The sequence below is a fragment of the Quercus lobata genome, chromosome 2, assembly GCF_001633185.2.
Source record: "Quercus lobata isolate SW786 chromosome 2, ValleyOak3.0 Primary Assembly, whole genome shotgun sequence".
NCBI classification, from domain to species: Eukaryota; Viridiplantae; Streptophyta; class Magnoliopsida; order Fagales; family Fagaceae; genus Quercus; species Quercus lobata.
The window spans coordinates 75634073-75651296 of record NC_044905.1 but is presented as its reverse complement, the minus strand read 5'-3'; the positions used below and the strand labels follow the sequence as shown (position 1 = coordinate 75651296).

Below are 17224 nucleotides of genomic sequence, written 5' to 3'. Positions count from 1 at the left end.
TAAATGAATCGTAAAAAAAAAAAAAAAATACTTCACAATAATAAATAAATAAATAAATATTGACAATTTACATTTTATACCTAATAATATCCTTACAAAATTTTTTGAAGAGTTAACAAAATATAAAAATGATTACCAATAGTATTTAAATTATATATATAGGAATTATATTATGCATATTATTGTATATCTTTAAGTGTATCCATGCATATGCATGAGGTTACAAACTAGTTTTAAATAAAGTGATGGTAGATTGCTATACATTTATATATTGGAGTCTAATTTTAAGCCACGTGTCTTATCTAATTTTTAAATTTGTGTGTCAAAGTAAACTATTAGGTGCAAAAATCAAAGAGTCTAAATTCAATTAGATTCTAATTTTAAGCCACGTGTCCCATCTAATTTTTTAATTTTTGTAGCAAGTGAATTATTTGGTACAAAAATTGAAGAGTCTAGATCCAATTAAATTCTAAATCATATATATATAATTGTGATTGTTTTTAAATGTACATGTGCATATGCACAGGGTTACGCACTACTTTTATTAAATGGATGTATCAATTTTTAGACACAAAATAGAAAAATAATTAGGAAATTGATTTATTACCTTGCTGACATGACACTTGTGGGGCCAGAGAATTCATGACCCAGGCCCACTCTACACTAGGGCTCAAGGCCTAAGCCAAGGAGAGTTATTGCCGAGGACGCATAATGAAATCCCAAAAGGAGCATAAGGATATTGCCGAGGACGACCTCATGCTCAGCACCTCACAAAATGCCTGAAGAAAGGGGCAAACTCAGTATAGGGGCAGGACAAGAGAGAAAGCTGCCAAAATCGTAATACAGAACCCTGTATCTGACAAGCCCATACTCTAAACCATGCCATTTAATTTTTCCAACGACCCCCAACCACTCTAGGTATGGGTTGGCAGGACAGGTCTACACCCCAGAAAGTAAAACTTACACGTGGACCCTAAAGGGGGAAAGGAACACTAGTATAAAAGGGAAAGAAAGCGAAGGGGAAAAGGACCCCCCCCCCCCGGGAGGAGGAAAAATCCTACAAAGGGGAGAAAAGGGAAGGGCACAATACTCCTCGGACACTGTCTGAGGACTTAAAACCCTGCAACCCGCACTAATGGAAGGCTTCGCTAGTCAAGCCAAGTCCACCCATAGAGAAGCTTCCATAGAAACCCCGATCAAACCGCTAACCTGTAACTAAGGTCCTGCCTTTCAAGCCCACTCTCTACAAATCATATTATTAAGGCCCTTTTCTTATGAGCCCAACGTCATTCTTGGGCCGTTAAACAATCGTGTCCTTACAATTGGCGCCGTCTGTGGGGAAGGCTTGCGCGTTGGCATAGGTGGCGGTGGAGTTGAGCCTCTGTCAAACAAAGGTCTGTGAAGGTTCCTACATTTCCAGCGACGTGCTATTGTTGCTCCGACATAGATTTCCGCTAGGGGCTATGCCTCGCAGTGCCAATAGCACGAGCAATTCTAGGGGCTTCTAACATCAAGCCAACTCTCCCCACCTTGGTCGAGGGGCTAACCTTCGGAAAATAAATAAATAAATGAACGAATACAAGTTTTGGACAGAACCAAGGCCTTGTATGGTCCTTGGACTCAAGCCTCTGGGGAAACCAACTACTTAGAAGAAAAACTACAAGTTTTGGACAGAACCAAGGTCTTGTATGGTCCTCGGACTCAAGCCTTTGGGGAAACCAACTACTTAGAAGAAAAACTACAAGTTTTAGACAGAATCAAGGCCTTGTATGATCCTCGAACTCAAGCCTCTTGGGAAACCAACTACTTAGAAGAAAAATTATAAGTTTTGGACAGAACCAAGGCCTTGTATGGTCCTCGGACTCAAGCCTCTGGGGAAACCAACTACTTAGAAGAAAAATTACAAGTTTTGGACAGAGCCAAGGCCTTGTATGGTCCTCGGACTCAAGCCTCTGGGGAAACCAACTACTTAGAAGAAAAGCTACAAGTTTTGGACAGAACCAAGGCCTTGTATGGTCCTCGGACTCAAGCCTCTAGGGAAACCAACTACTTAGAAGAAAAACTACAAGTTTTGGACAGAACCAAGGCCTTGTATGGTCCTCGGACTCAAGCCTCTGGGGAAACCTAAACTTAGAAGTGACAATACGGGGTTTGGACACAACCTGGACGTTATATGGCCTTTAGAATCTACCCCGGAGAAGAGTTACCCATTGATAGTTGGGTTAATCCCTAGACTGAAGGGAATCCCCATTCTACCCTCGGATCCTCAATACCAAGGGAACTAATGCGACAATTATAGGGTCAGATGTTATCAAAAACACGGTCAAAGTCCCTCACTGCTCGGCGACCCTCTCGAATGGATTATTTAGAGTTTATCGTTCTCGGACGGTCTCCTCGCATGCATTACGAAGCATTCAGCCGTTATCTCGGTTAGTTTCATGAGTTTAATCTACTGGGAATTATCGTTATTATACTTGATAATGTCGATAAGTTCAAATTAGTAAGATTCTGTTTCAAAGTTTTTTTTTTTTCCTGCTCTAAGCATCATTAAAGGAAAATATACATGTAATATCCCATTCACAAAATAGTTGTCGCAGAAAAGAAAAGTATTTAAGAGGAAGCAAATCCATTTCTTATTAAGACAAAGAAACAGTACAGCGTACAATGAAAGAGCTTAAATAAGCTCATACTGAAGCTAACTACATAAGCGAAAAGAAAAGATACAAGGGAATGAAGAAAAAGCCGAAGAAGAGGTGCAAAGAATAGGGGTGCCGCCGTTCCAAAATGTTGTCTAAGGAAACCATTCCTCAATACTTTTACATGCCTATAACTCAGGCAGCAAAAGAGCCCAACTTGGGGCTTGCACCGTTGAAGAAAAGGTGCAGAGAGCCCAATTTCGGGCTAGCACTGTCGAAGAAAAGGTGCAGGGAGCCCATCTTGAGGCTTGCACCGTTGAAGAAAAGGTGCAGGGAGCCGGAAGTTGATGAGCCTCCACATAACCACACCTGCGATAGAGCAGATGGCGCTGATGGCGGAAAACCTTACTTCTGACGCACCAAAAATCTGATGCAACCAGTACCTGTTTTGGATTTTGACTGAAAGATGGAGGAATACCATTTCCCCCTTGTCAAAACGGAAGATTATCTTGAATTTGTGCCTCCCCTGTCCAGACCACACCACCTTGAGTCTCGGAAGGACCCGGCGCCTCTGTGGCGGGTGTAGTTCCTTTACCCCTGCCCGTGTCTCAAACATATAGCACTAAGGGTGGATAGCACTGGATCTGGAGACTGTGATTATAGATGAAGGATTATGATTTTGAAGAGAGCCGAAGAGTCTGTATGTAAGGAGAATAACCTCCTATCCTACTTATATAAAGAGTAAGGTGGTGGCATTTAATTTGTGCAGCTTTCCAAGGAATGCTATGGACAAGGCAGATTTGGCACAATTTCCAACACCATCGGCAACCGTAAGATCTGAAGATCCTCGTGAAGGCGCGACTCAAGTACTGAAACGTCAAAGGACTCCGCGTGAGTGAAAAATAAAGGAATGACTCTTAATTTGGCACGTCTCCCATGTAAATGGAAAAACACAAATATTAGTAGAGTACAGAATTTGAGCGAGCCATGATGTGGGCCCAACATCACCAAAACCCTCCTCCCCAACTAAAAATTCGGGCAGCAGGATTTTGAGGGGCTATTGTGGGGCCAGAGAATTCATGGCCCAGGCCCACTCTACACTAGGGCCCAAGGCCTAAGCCGAGGAGAGCTATTGCCGAGGACGCATAATGAAATCCCAAAATGAGCATAAGGATATTGCCGAGGACGACCTCATGCTTAGCACCTCACAAAATGCCTGAAGAAAGGGGCAAACTCAGTATAGGGGCAGGACAAGAGAAAAAGCTGCCAAAATCGTAATACAGAACCCTGTATCTGACAAGCCCATACTCTAAACCATGCCATTTAATTTTTCCAACGACCCTCAACCACTCTAGGTATGGGTTGACAGGACAGGTCTGCACCCCAAAAAGTAAAACTTACACGTGGACCCTAAAGGGGGAAAGGAACACTAGTATAAAAGGGGAAGAAAGCGAAGGGGAAAAGGATCCCCCCCCCCCCCGGGAGGAGGAAAAATCCTGCAAAGGGGAGAAAAGGGAAGGGCACAATGCTCCTCGGACACTGTCCGAGGACTTAAAACCCTGCAACCCGCACTAATGGAAGGCTTCGCTAGTCAAGCCAAGTCCACCCATAGAGAAGCTTCCATAGAAACTCCAATCAAACCGCTAACCTGTGACTAAGGTCCTGCCTTTCAAGCCCACTCTCTACAAATCATATTGTTAGGGTCCTTTACTTACAAGCCCAACGTCATTCTTGGGCCGTTAAACAATCGTGTCCTTACAACACTAATTATATTCATTACCATGTTAGTTTACAAGATTTTTATAATATAATTGGTAATAACTTTAACTTCTTAAAAAAATGATAATGTAAAAAATTGACATTTGGCCTTTTGTTTTGTTTTGTTTTTTAAAATTTTCATTTTAAAATTAGGTAAATAGTATGTTTTTTAGATGATGTTCATGAGAACTTTAACTAAAAAGTCAATACTTAAACCCCATTTGGTTGCTGAGAAAGCAGAGGAAAAGAAAAGAAAATAAATTTTCAATTTTTGCTAATAAAATGACATCTCATTTACTTATGGAGATGCAATTAATATATTTTCAAGTATTTTATTTTATTTTCTAATTAAGGACACGTGGTAATTCAAATGATAGCTTAGATGGCATAAAAATATTGTTTTGATATTAATGTTATATAAATCAATTCTTTTCATGTACCGCTTAATAATAAGGATTATTTTGACACAATACCAAAAGTTTAGAAACAAAATTGACACATTTAAGATGTTAAAAACCATTTTGATACATAGTACAAGTGTTAAAGACTAAAACGGTAATCAAACATTTTTTTTTACATTTTTTTATTAAAGATTAAATTCTATAAGGATGTGGTTTGAAACCCAAGTTTTACATCCTCCAATCTCAACATACCACATCATCTTATCACGTATTAAAGAATAAGCACAACCACGCTCAATCAATTATAATACTTATCTGAAAATTCAATCAAATTGGGAGTTTATTAAGATGTTATTAATTGTGGTATTATGCACTGAATTTTAAGTAAAAAGCTGATGTGACATCTCTTATTAGATAGTGTAAAATATGAATTTTACACTCCATTCTTACCAAATTTAGACTCTCTTTATTAATATATTCAAAACATTTTTTTTTTATTAGCTGAATTTGGAAACTAATATCCTATTTGGTTGTAAGGGAGATGAAAAAGAAAGAAGAGAGAAAAAAGTAAGAGAAGGGAAAGGGAAGAAGAGAGAGTTGTATATAGAAGGATTGCATTAATACAATTTCTTCAAAAGAAAGGTCTTCTTTGAAAAAATAATTGGACCGTTTGAAGGATTGTGCTAAGAAAATTTCTAGAGCACAAACTTTTCTCAAAATTATGGGTTGTGAGAAAAGTATGAAATTTCATCAAAAAAGAAAAAATATGAAATATTGGCAAATTGGTCAAATTGTGTATTCTCAATTTTTAATAGAAAATTGAAAAAGTGAAAATACTTGGGATCATCACAGCACATATTGATATAGAAAAACTTAATGAAAGAGATAAATTAGAGCGCTACTTGGCAAGACCTCATACACTCTCGTATGAGGTCTCTGCTTTTATATAACATGATAATAATATACACATATGTAACAAACCTTCCGTATTTTCTAATTATTAAATTATATAAAGTTATATTATATTTGTAGTACACCACACATTTACATACATCACAATTCACGCAAATAACATAATAAAAAATAAAAAATAACACTCACAATCAATATTAGACACACACTCACACACATATAATATAAATTTATAAAGAGAGACACCTACAACTTACAAACATTCTCTTTTTACTCTTAGAGAGGCTTGTGATTTATGTTGTTGTTTGATTTTAGACTGGACTAATATGTGGTTAGGGTGTGCAAGATTTAAGATAAAGTGTACAAACATATCTTTATGGGTAAATTATACTAATAAAAAAATTATATATATATAAATTTAAAAAAAAAAAAAAAAAAAAAATCAAGTCAGGGGTTCAATTGAACCCCTGAGCATAAAGTAACGCCGCCCATGTGTTTGTGGACTGAGGTTGATTTTGTAGGTCAACCATTCAACCAGTGAAGGATCTCTGAAATTACATTATTTATTGTCGTCAAGTTGTGAATTCAAAACTATGCTAGCTAGTCATAATTCCATCTCATTTTCCTTGTCCAGAGTCGGCTTTGCCTTTCTTTCTTCTAGCACTGTATACGTGTTGTAACATACAATGGGTTGGGCTTGCTGTACTGTTCTTCTGTATCTTGTTCTTTTTTCCGTCATAGTTCTGGCCAACGGTTATCTGACTGTAAACTCTTCTACTACTTCATGGACCAACAGAGAGCCTGTTGGCGATTTACTGAAAGCTGATGCAACAATTATACTTGCCAGTAGATCCTTCGGTGATCCAGACTATGGACATGCTTGTTTTTGTGGCTTCTTCTGTAATCAAACGTGCAACAGTTCTCGCTTTGCCACTTTCCTTCTCAATGATGATCCACAAGTACTATGGTCTGCCAACTCAAAGAATCCTGTTAGCATTAGTGCGACTTTAAAGCTCAATTCAGAAAGAGGTTTGGTGTTACAAGATGCTGATGGAACGGTTGCTTGGTCCACAAATATCAGCAACAAATCTGTGGCTGCCATAAACTTAACCGACAATTGCAACCTCATGCTATTGGATGAAAATAATGCTACAATTTGGCAGTCTTTTGATCACCCATCTTGGCCAACTGACACGTTGTTTTCTGGGCAAAAGTTGGTGCCAGGACAGCAACTCACAAGTGAAGGAGGACTGTTTTCGCTCTCTATTACCACTAGAGGGTTGTTTGCTTATATCAATTCTAATCCTCCCCTATGCTATTGGTCTTATCTACCATCTCTTGCTAACATTATCAGTTATGTTCAATTTGATAGTTCTGGCTTAATATACTTTACTGGGACAAATTCCTCATTTGTTATTTTATCCAATCCTACAACATCATCATTTATGCAGTACATGAGATTGGAGCCTGATGGACACACGAGAGTTTATCATCAGGATTGGCAAGAAGTAGATGATCTTTTCCAAATTACTGATTTATGTGCTTACCCTACGGTTTGCGGCAGTTATGGTATTTGTATAAATGGCGGATGTAGTTGTCCTGGACCCATAAATGGGACAAGCTACTTTCAACCAATCAAAGACAGGCGGCTTGACCTTGGATGCTCCCTTGTTATTCCCTTGTCTTGTGATGCTTCCAAAAATCAAATTCTTTTAGAGATCCAGAACATCACATACTTTCCCCTTTTAGATACATCCATCCCAGAAATAAATCCTTACTACCAAAATATAAGTTTAAGGACTTGTACAGAGGCATGCTTAGAAAATTGTTCGTGCAAAGCTGCTATATATTATTCCAGTGGGCGTTGCTATTTACAATCTGAAATTTTTTCACTTAATGCCATTACCATAGAAAATACCAACCATAAAGTATACATTAAGGTGCAGAATGTCCCAAGTGCAGTTCCTCCTCAACAGCTGACAAACCATGGAAAGAATAAACATCCTCTTGGAATAATAATGGGATCCAGCCTTGGATCTTTGCTTGTTTTGTTTCTAATTGGACTCTTTGTTTTTCGAATTTGGAACAAGGAAGATGCTGATGAAGATGAGGAGTATCATTTGGATCATGTACCAGGAATGCCCACAAGATATTCTTATGATGAGTTGCAAACCATAACAGAAAATTTCAATAAGAAGCTCGGTGAGGGAGGATTTGGCACAGTTTTTGAAGGGACTCTAATTAACGGCACTAAGGTTGCAGTGAAGCGTCTTGATGGTTTTAGTCAGATCAAAAAATCATTTTTAGCTGAGGTTGAGACAATTGGTAGCACTCATCATTTCAATTTGGTAAGACTGATTGGATTTTGTGCTGAGAAATTTCATAGGCTTCTTGTTTATGAATACATGCCTAATGGGTCTTTAGATAGATGGATATTTCACAAAAATTCAGAGATGCTACTTGATTGGAAACATAGAAAGAAGATCATCATTGAAATAGCACGGGGGCTAACTTATTTACATGAAGAATGTAGGCAAAAGATAGTTCACTTAGATATAAAGCCCCATAACATCCTCTTAGATGAGAATTTTAATGCAAAAGTCTCTGATTTTGGATTGTCTAAACTAGTTGATCGTGAGCAAAGCCAAGTTGTAACGACTATGAGAGGGACTCCTGGCTATATGGCTCCAGAATGGTTGAGTTCAGTAATTACAGAAAAAGTTGATGTATATAGCTTTGGAATAGTACTTATGGAGATATTGTGTGGAAGGAGAAACCTTGATCATTCTCAACCAGAGGAAGCAATGCATCTACTTGATCTATTCAAGAAAAATATTGAGGAGGACCAATTATTGGATTTGGTTGATAAGAACAGTGAAGATATGCAATTGCATGGAGAAGAAGTTGTTAATATGATGAGGGTTGCAGCATGGTGTTTGCAAAATGATTTCACAAAGAGGCCTTCTATGTCCATGGTGGTTAAGGTCTTTGAGGGTGTTGTGAATGTTGAATCAAACCTAGATCATTTCTTCTCAAATCCACCTTTACTAAATGCAAGAGCTGGAGTTGATAACCAAGAAGTGCATGCTTTTGCTGCTACTCCATTATTGCCTTCAGTTCTATCAGGACCACGATGATAATTCACTATACAATCTTTTGTTGCTTGAGAAATGAGGTAATTTCCATACTTTTATTCTGTCATTTGACTTTAAAATTTAAGTTTGAGTTGTAGACCTTTTTAAAAGAGAGGAAGAGTTGTAGACTTTGTTCAGTTGTTGTATTGTTGTGTTTCAATCATATGCGTATTATATAGTAGTATTGTTTGTGTAAGATTGAACTGAAGTAGCAGAACTTAGATTTTACTGTGGCTGTGTGTGCTGGATAGTGTCCTAGTCAGATAGGTCCTTTCTAAGAGAGTCATTAAGTACTTGTTCTGTTTGCAACTAGGTAATGAATCCATTATTCACATTCTCAAGGACTGTAGATTTACTGAATCCATTTGGAATAGGATGGGTATTCCCAGAATTTGTGCTCAAAATTAAACAAACCTTGAAGGTAGGTGCCAGAGACCTAGTGAAGGGCTGTGTTAAGCTTAACACTAATGGGGCTTTTTGGGGAAGTCCTGGGAAAGCAGGAGCTGGTGGTATATTTAGAGACTCTCTGGATAACTGGATTTGCAGATTCTCTAGATCAATTGGGATTTCTTCCAGCGTCATTGCTGAGTGCTGGGCTGATCCTAGCTTAGTTGGGGTTCAAGAGTCTTGAAATAGAGTTGCATGATTTCCAGACAAACATCATTCAAAATTAACAATGAGAATGATGTTGATTCACTTTATGCATGAGATGTGGAGAAGCTTCTTCTCTATTCTTTCAAGGAAGACCCTGTGTTAGAAAGCAAGCAATATGATTGGCACAAAAATAATATTCACAATTAACATGTGGAAATTTTCTTTTAAATGGTTAAAGTTGCTATCTTCTGTATAAACTCAAGCAGCCTTTGGCTTTGGCTTTATCCGTTTTGCTCTTGAATACAAGAAGACTCCAGCAAGAGCCAAGGCAGTTCCTGCAGCAAAAGCAAGTCAACTTGCATGTAAAAGAAGTAGGACAGATCATAGATAGAAGAGAAACTTCAAATATATGTATAAGCTCATTATAAAACAACTTTCATCTGTTACCAATTGGTAATGAGAATTTACCAAGGGAGTTTACGGGTGAGACAGGGGTTTGGAAGAAGATAATTGAGGAGACTATGACCACCACACGCTTCACACAATTTCCCACTGCATGGGTGATCGGTGATACCATGTCTAATATCATATAGGAGACCTGCCAGACAAAAATTAGTAGAATCGATAAACAGTAATATTGTATCAAAGTTGGCTATTGTTCTTCATAAAGTGGAAACAATATTTTCATATGGTGCTAAAGAACATATATTCTGATAAAATTCTCAACAAAATTTATTTTCTTTTTATTTTTTTAATTTTTTCTTGAAACTCGTTTAATTCAAAACATCTTCCATATGCTATAACAGAACATTGGCAGGAGAAGGCTGGGTCCTAAGAATAAAAAATGAGCTCCAAATGTCTATCTGTTAAACTGATCCATTTATAAATTATAAGGATTAGCCCAGATGATTATGCTTAATGGACCATTGCTGAAGACTTCATTTCACGACTAAGATTTTATTTGCTAGATCAGTGTCACATCATTTGAAATTTTCAATGACGTGGCACTAGATAAACCTTTAACTTTGTAATATTTAACATGAACTATGAAATTGATCTATTTGAAATGGAGAAGATCCTTTTTCCAAGAAATTTTCCTATCAACAAAAATGTGAAAAAGTAGCGAGGATAGCTCTTGGATACTTGAATGGCAGACTTTGAGTAGTCTTTTGCCAGCATGAAATCTAGTGCTAGAGTGTGACATGCTCAACCTCCATGAAATAAGGAAATCAAATAATAACCTTGAGGGCTAAGAGTGTGTTTGGATACTGCTTATTTTGCTGAAACTGAAAAATTATTGCCGAAAGTATAGTAGATAAAGGTAAAAGTTAGTTGAAATAGTACAGTAGGGTCTATGAATAGTGCCAAAAGTGTAAGGGGACTCATGAATAGTAGCAAAAATAAGATGAATAGTGAAATAATTTTAATTTTTCATTCACACTCAAACGCACACTAAGTCCTCTTTGCAATAGATCTCTGTTGAACTTTGAATAAATTTAACACGTGTGAAACTTTGACTCTCTATTTATCTTTCCCTTCCAAAACTAAATTGTTGGAATGTGTATGTTCATCTTCATATGAGCTTTCTAATCAAGAGCAGAAACAACTAAGATGTTAATTTTTTAAGTATAAATTAAATAAATTCTCAGATATTTCATGGGAAAGGTTTGGAGAAAGGGTCCAAATACATGCATGGTAGCCATGACACAAATTTGTTCTCTAAGGAAGTAGCATCATTTGGATTCAGAATGTAATTCTAAAAAAATTGCAAATTATTCTAAAATCTAAATTACAAATGTATGGTTGAGTTACTTCTAGAAATACACTTTCACAAATGAATACGTATGATTTCTTTTAATGATCAACCATCGAAAGTAGATTAAGGTTTACAAGCTCTTAGAACAAAGGAAGCTATACGATGCGGAAAGATAAATAGTATTCAGGGAGAACTTATAGCAATTGAACAGTGAATTATGATTGGGAGAGGGAAAAAAATTGTAGTACCATTTGACAATTTATATGTGCAACATGGCACCAATGATAGGGATTTAGTTCAATAAAAGAAAATTGTTTAGATATGAGCAGTATTTATCAATTTTTTGCCACTACTAAATACTTAATTTCTGATGTTTCTATTGAAAAATCACTGGAATAGAGAGACAGGCTTTTGGAGCAGTCTCAAGTTTTCAATAAGTGTGATTTGAGTTTTTCACAGTTTTTTGAGTAATTGCTATCATGCTAAATCTCTATAAAATGAATAGTTTTGTAGAATTCATGCTCAGAAAATCTTGAGCTTTGGCATTTGAATTTGTAATCACACACTAGCAGAACCACGAGTGAATTCTACCATAGTAGAATATGATTAACATAACAGAAAATCAACAATCAAGCAAAGCACAATTGAAAAAAAAAAAAAAAAAAAAAAAAGGAGAGAGCACTATGCACATTTATCATATGCAGTATGCTAGGTAAACAGACACTGGGCACAAATAATCATAGACCTCACCTGCTGGTAACCAAGGAAGCAGAACCCAGCCAAAAGCGATCTCACACATAGTTCTCTAACATTCAAACCTTGATTTGCCTAGAACAAGGAGAAAAGAAAACTGTTTGACGCAGGATGTTCTCTTCTTTTATTGTATTGATTGATTATAGTAAAAAGTTAGTATAATCTCACTATTTATATGTACTACTTACAGCAGATTGCAGGTATGAAGGAGTAAACTTAGCACCTTCCAAGAAAATAGCCACAGGAGCCAACAGGATAAAAGAAATAATGGTTAATACTGAGAAGAGATTGATATTGTCCAAAGATTCCTGTTTTATGGATAAAACGTGGTTAGAAAAATTAGAACATATGATCTACAATAACTCTCCTTGACATTACAGATTTAACCAAATAATTGTGCGACAACTGCATAAGTGAACTAATGCTTCCATTTCTACTAATACAGTTACTTGTGAACCTATAGTAATTCAAAGGCATAAATACATATGACTTGCATCTGGGTTTTGTTACTTTTGTACCTCCTTTTTAACCATTAACTTTTTGCTGAATACATTACGGGATTGATTTGTCAGATTGGAAGCCATTGCACTACAAAAGCCAGTCCTGTTTCAAAAGGGAGGGTGAGTGAGTGACACGTCAGTACCAGGCCTAAATATTTCAAAAAATGTAATTGTTTTATCTATTAGCAGAATCTATATGGAGTTCTATCAGAAGAAACCTCTATGCAAAAGAAAAATGTGTTTGCATACTCCTTAATGAGACAACTGCAGCGTGTTCTCTTACCAATTAAAAGAGACCTCAGTGAAAGATGCCAATGCCACTCCACCTACAATTGGTACAAGGGAAGAAACTACCCAAAGAGTAGGCCTCTGTGTACACAGTATGGTCAAAAAAATCAAATTATCTTATATATAGATTAACTGGAGAGTGGTATGTGTTAGTCCTTAGTCAAGCACTTTCATAGACTACCTGCACTAGAATAGATCTCCACAGTCACAAGAATAATGAATTCCAGAAAGCACATGTATCACGGAATTAGGGGAAAAGGTGGCTTGCAATCAATCATCTTATGTGACAATTGCTCAAGAATACATGTTTTTATTTCAAATTATCAATTTATATAAAGGAACTATAAAAGGACAAATGAAGGACCACCAATGTGGCTCAAATTAGTTTCTTGCTATTTAAGGACTCCAGATGCCCATATTACTCTTCCTGTAATGATGAAAGTATCCATTAGCATTTCTAATTTTACTAAAGTTAATACTAAGAGGAACATATAACTTTTAACATTATACTTAAGTTATTACTAAGAGGAACAATTTACTTTTAACACCCAGATAATTGACTTTTGAAATTACAAAGGTCTTGCATTGGTATATAAATGAATTTCCCAAAGGATTCAAGCAGAAGACTTGGAGATAGGTCCAAATTCTTCCTTTCTTGCTGCTGATAATTATTGATATATATGAAATGTCTTTCATTGATTATACCTTTTGGCACTTCGATTTGCACAAAAGCAAGAATGAATAGACTAAACTGAATGGTCCACTGTAGAAGAATTTAAAAGAGAGTTAGCAAACATCTCAAGACTAGGCATGAAATGGGAAGATGACATCAAATACTCTCCAATATTATTGCACACAACCATATCTATATGTTTCTTGTTAGGATTGTTAGTGTTGGCTAATTCCATGACAAATTTATTTGTATTTTTGGGTTTTAAAATTGTAATGTGAATTACTGAATTGTGGTAATGAGGATTGAAGACTGCTTGGGCCCAGAGTTCTTTACCATTTGGTCTTCACTCCATGAACATATACTTGTTTTTGTGTGTGTGTGTGTGTGTGTGTGTCAGTTATTTACTGTTTTGAATATATTAATCCATGCAAACCCTGCGAATTGCCTCTCAACTAATTATCTACTCAGTTTAAGTCCTGAATAACTCATTAGGACTGGTAGTAAGCCATTACAGGAGTCAAAACGCATTTTCCACTTCTCAAAATTATATCATAGAGCCATACAGTCAGCCAATAATATCTCCAAATGAAAACAAGAAAAAAAAAATTGTGGGGCAGAACCCCTCACCTCAGCAAGAATCAAGGCAGAGAGTACAACAGTGAAAAAGGGCTCCATAGCTTTGATTGTGTGAGTGAATGAAATAGCAACTTTCCCAAGACTAATGTTGGTCAAGAGGTTCCCCACCGTGTGTGCCACAGCCAAAGGAAAAATTGCTGCAAGCTGAAAGTGAATATGTTTATAAAACCCATAATCAAACAGAAGCAAAAATATACAAAACAATTTTATCACAATAACAAAGTACCTGTTGAGGAGTAATCTTTGGTCTGATATAAGAGTTAGATGCCCACATCAAAGCAACCATCAAACTCCCAAAGCCAAACTGAAATGCTGTAACCGTTGCAGGAAATGGATAGACTTTTAGAACCTATATATAAATCAGCAGTGGCATTCAAATTCTAGCATTCTTGAGATTAACCACAAATAACAATCTTCTAGTAATGTTACACAATTGTATCTACATTAGATATTGTAAAATATAACTAACCAATTTTTTACTCTCAAGAATAACTCAAAAATTGAAATTTTTAACAACTGAACAAGCCTCAAAAGTCAATAAATATGACAATCTTACAGCAATGTTACATTTTTTTTTTTTTTTTTGATAAGTAGCAATGTTACAGAATTGTATTTCCATTAGATACCGTAAAATACAAGTGACCTATTTTTGACTCTCAAGAATCTATAACTCTCAAAATATGAAATTCTAAGTAACCGAACAGGCCCTAAAACATTACCAACTATGACAATCTTGTAGCAATGTTACAGAATTATATCCCCATTAGATATTGTAAAAATATAATGGACCAATATTTTACTCTCAAAAATCTGTAACTCTCAAAATTTGAAATTCCCAGCAACCAAACACATGTAAAGAGACATAAGTAAAAAATTCTACTCACATGTTTGGATTCCAAACTATAATAAATAATTAGTAGACTTTTTGTTATAAAAATAATAATAATAAAAGAGGAAGGTATCTAATCAAAATTTTAATTCTTTCTTTTTAAAGTTTTCTGAGGCAACCAGAAAAATAATTTAGCGCTTCAATCAATGGGTACTATTGCTTCCATTAAGTTTTATCTTGCTTGAAAAAGCAAATTGGAGATAAAGATAGAGATGATGAACCTGCTTGTTGTAGATGTTGAAGTAGATATTCAAAATGTACCAAATTCCAAACATAAAGCCTAGCTGCAAAGTCTTAATCACACCACTTGGTTTCACGGTATCACCTGTGTTCTCGGGCACCGAAGCAGCTCTGACCTTAAAACTGTTGTTTCTTTGGTTTGAAACAAAAAAGGAACCGCATACTCGCATGTTAAAGCATAATGAAGACACAGGACTTTGCTGTGAGAGTCCATGAGTGGAATTAAGGTTGATTTGTGTTGAAGACGATGAGTGTGAGAGGTGTGAGATCTTGGGTTTAGGTCCTTTAGGATTTGGATTTGGAGGTTTGACAAATGGGGTTGAGAGAGACAGAGAAAACAGAGTGCTCTGCATCTTGTGGAGTTGAAGAACAGATGGGACAGAGAAACAGAGGTCTTAACGTTGCATGGGGGGGGACAAAAACGACCGCGTCTGGATTTGGAGGGTAGTTTAAACTAATTAGGATTTGGTCTAAGGAAAATTTTTTTTTTTTTTTTTCTATTTTATAACGGAATAACTAATGTACTAATGTTTTGATTTTCTAAAATCTCAAGGAATAAGAGTGTTTTTCGGTTAACGTTTGGAACAAAATGTCATTTCTCCGAACCTTAAGAATAGTTTCTATAATTTACCCATATTATTTTCACATAATTTTACTATTTACATCACTTTTATTATACACCTATAAACTAAGTCAAAAATAAAGAAGATTCATAGAAGTGAAAGCATGGAAATTATTGATTATTGATAATGGCTACTTCGATATATTCCTTTGATTTTTTTTTTTTTTTTTTTTCAGAAATCTCTTAATATTTCAAACAAAAATGTACCAGATTCAAATATCCTTTTATATAAATATAGTGATGATTGTCTTACTCCTTATTTATATCGGATTATAATTTTTAAATAGCATAATTTTTAATGAAGATTTAAAAATATACTAATACACTTCCCTCTCCCTTGTGTGTGTGTGTTTGTTTCTCAAAAAAAAAGAAAAAAAAGAATGGGTAATTGTTCCACATTGCTTAAGAAAGTGTGTTGTGTGTAGTATAACTTGTCCCACCTTCCTTTAAAAGTTACCGTGGCTTTTAAGTGGAGTTGTGGTGTGCCTTTGTGTTAGAACCCCTTTTCCTCTCTCTTGTGTGTGTGTGTGTTTGTTTTTCAAAAAAAAATATACTAATACACTTAAAATGTTGTTTTACTTTATAAGGGATATGAAAATGATACGATTTTCTTTTCTATAAATATTTTGTTTGAGAAAAAAATCACTTGTGGATTGCACAAACACATGAGTATGACAGTGATTATATCACCTCATTATGGATAAGAAAGATTAAACAGTACTAGAAAATGGATTATCTGACTTGTCACGTGAAGTCATCGACTTTGGAACTAAAAGACAGGTTCTACCAAAGATTTTTCCTATAAGTAGACATATATAAAACTAGACTGCAATGTGATGTAATTTGAGGAAGTGGATAAATGATCAAACAATGCGCGGTGGGGTACTTTTACTGTCTCGTTGACGTGTTGGCGAAGATGTAATGGTATGTTTCAATGTTTGGATGATTGTAAAGTCCTCATGAAAATCTGGTGCCCACAAGCAGAGACTTGATAGTCAGTGGCTTGGATGCTAGCGTTGGGTGGTTGTTAGCTAGTGATGGAATGAATGGAGGACATGCCAGAATCTAGTCTCTTGTGTAAGATATTTGCTGAGACAAAAATGGGGCATATGTGGCTTTCAACTTGGGACCAATATTTTAGAGATTCAGCATCATGCAAATATAAGGAATTTCACAAGGAATTACTATCTATAGATTCTATAACGATGAAAAGGCAACCCCACTCTTATTTAATGAGATCCACTATTATGTGAAAGAAAAAAAGATTACTCTCAAAAGTATTGAAGGATTTTCTCTCGCAAGTATAGAACATTGAGTGAATTATGAGAGCTGGAAGCCTGTGAGTAAATTTATTTACCATGTACCACCAGTTGCATCTAATCAAGAACAACTTGCCAAGTTCCAACAGTTTGGGAAGCCTGCAAGAGCAATT

The 17224-nt window shown here is 36.0% G+C and overlaps 2 protein-coding genes across 2 annotated transcripts; one reads left to right on the top strand and one right to left on the bottom strand.

The window, feature by feature from the left end:
* The first annotated feature begins 6239 nt into the window (after window positions 1-6239).
* Window positions 6240-12222, top strand: LOC115976629 (G-type lectin S-receptor-like serine/threonine-protein kinase SD2-5). The gene is made up of 2 exons (XM_031098048.1): window positions 6240-8882; window positions 12138-12222. Exon 1 carries the CDS (start codon window positions 6394-6396, stop codon window positions 8842-8844), a length of 2451 nt encoding a protein of 816 aa, XP_030953908.1. The 5' UTR covers window positions 6240-6393; the 3' UTR covers window positions 8845-8882; window positions 12138-12222.
* LOC115976630 (phosphoenolpyruvate/phosphate translocator 2, chloroplastic-like) lies at window positions 9595-15610 on the bottom strand. The gene is made up of 9 exons (XM_031098049.1): window positions 15152-15610; window positions 14268-14390; window positions 14033-14185; window positions 12728-12813; window positions 12463-12547; window positions 12133-12252; window positions 11942-12019; window positions 9904-10033; window positions 9595-9770 (listed from the first exon to the last, which is right to left on the bottom strand). The coding sequence occupies exons 1-9, from the start codon at window positions 15521-15523 to the stop codon at window positions 9694-9696; spliced, it is 1224 nt and encodes a 407-aa protein (XP_030953909.1). The 5' UTR covers window positions 15524-15610; the 3' UTR covers window positions 9595-9693.
* Between the last annotated feature and the right edge of the window lie 1614 nt (window positions 15611-17224).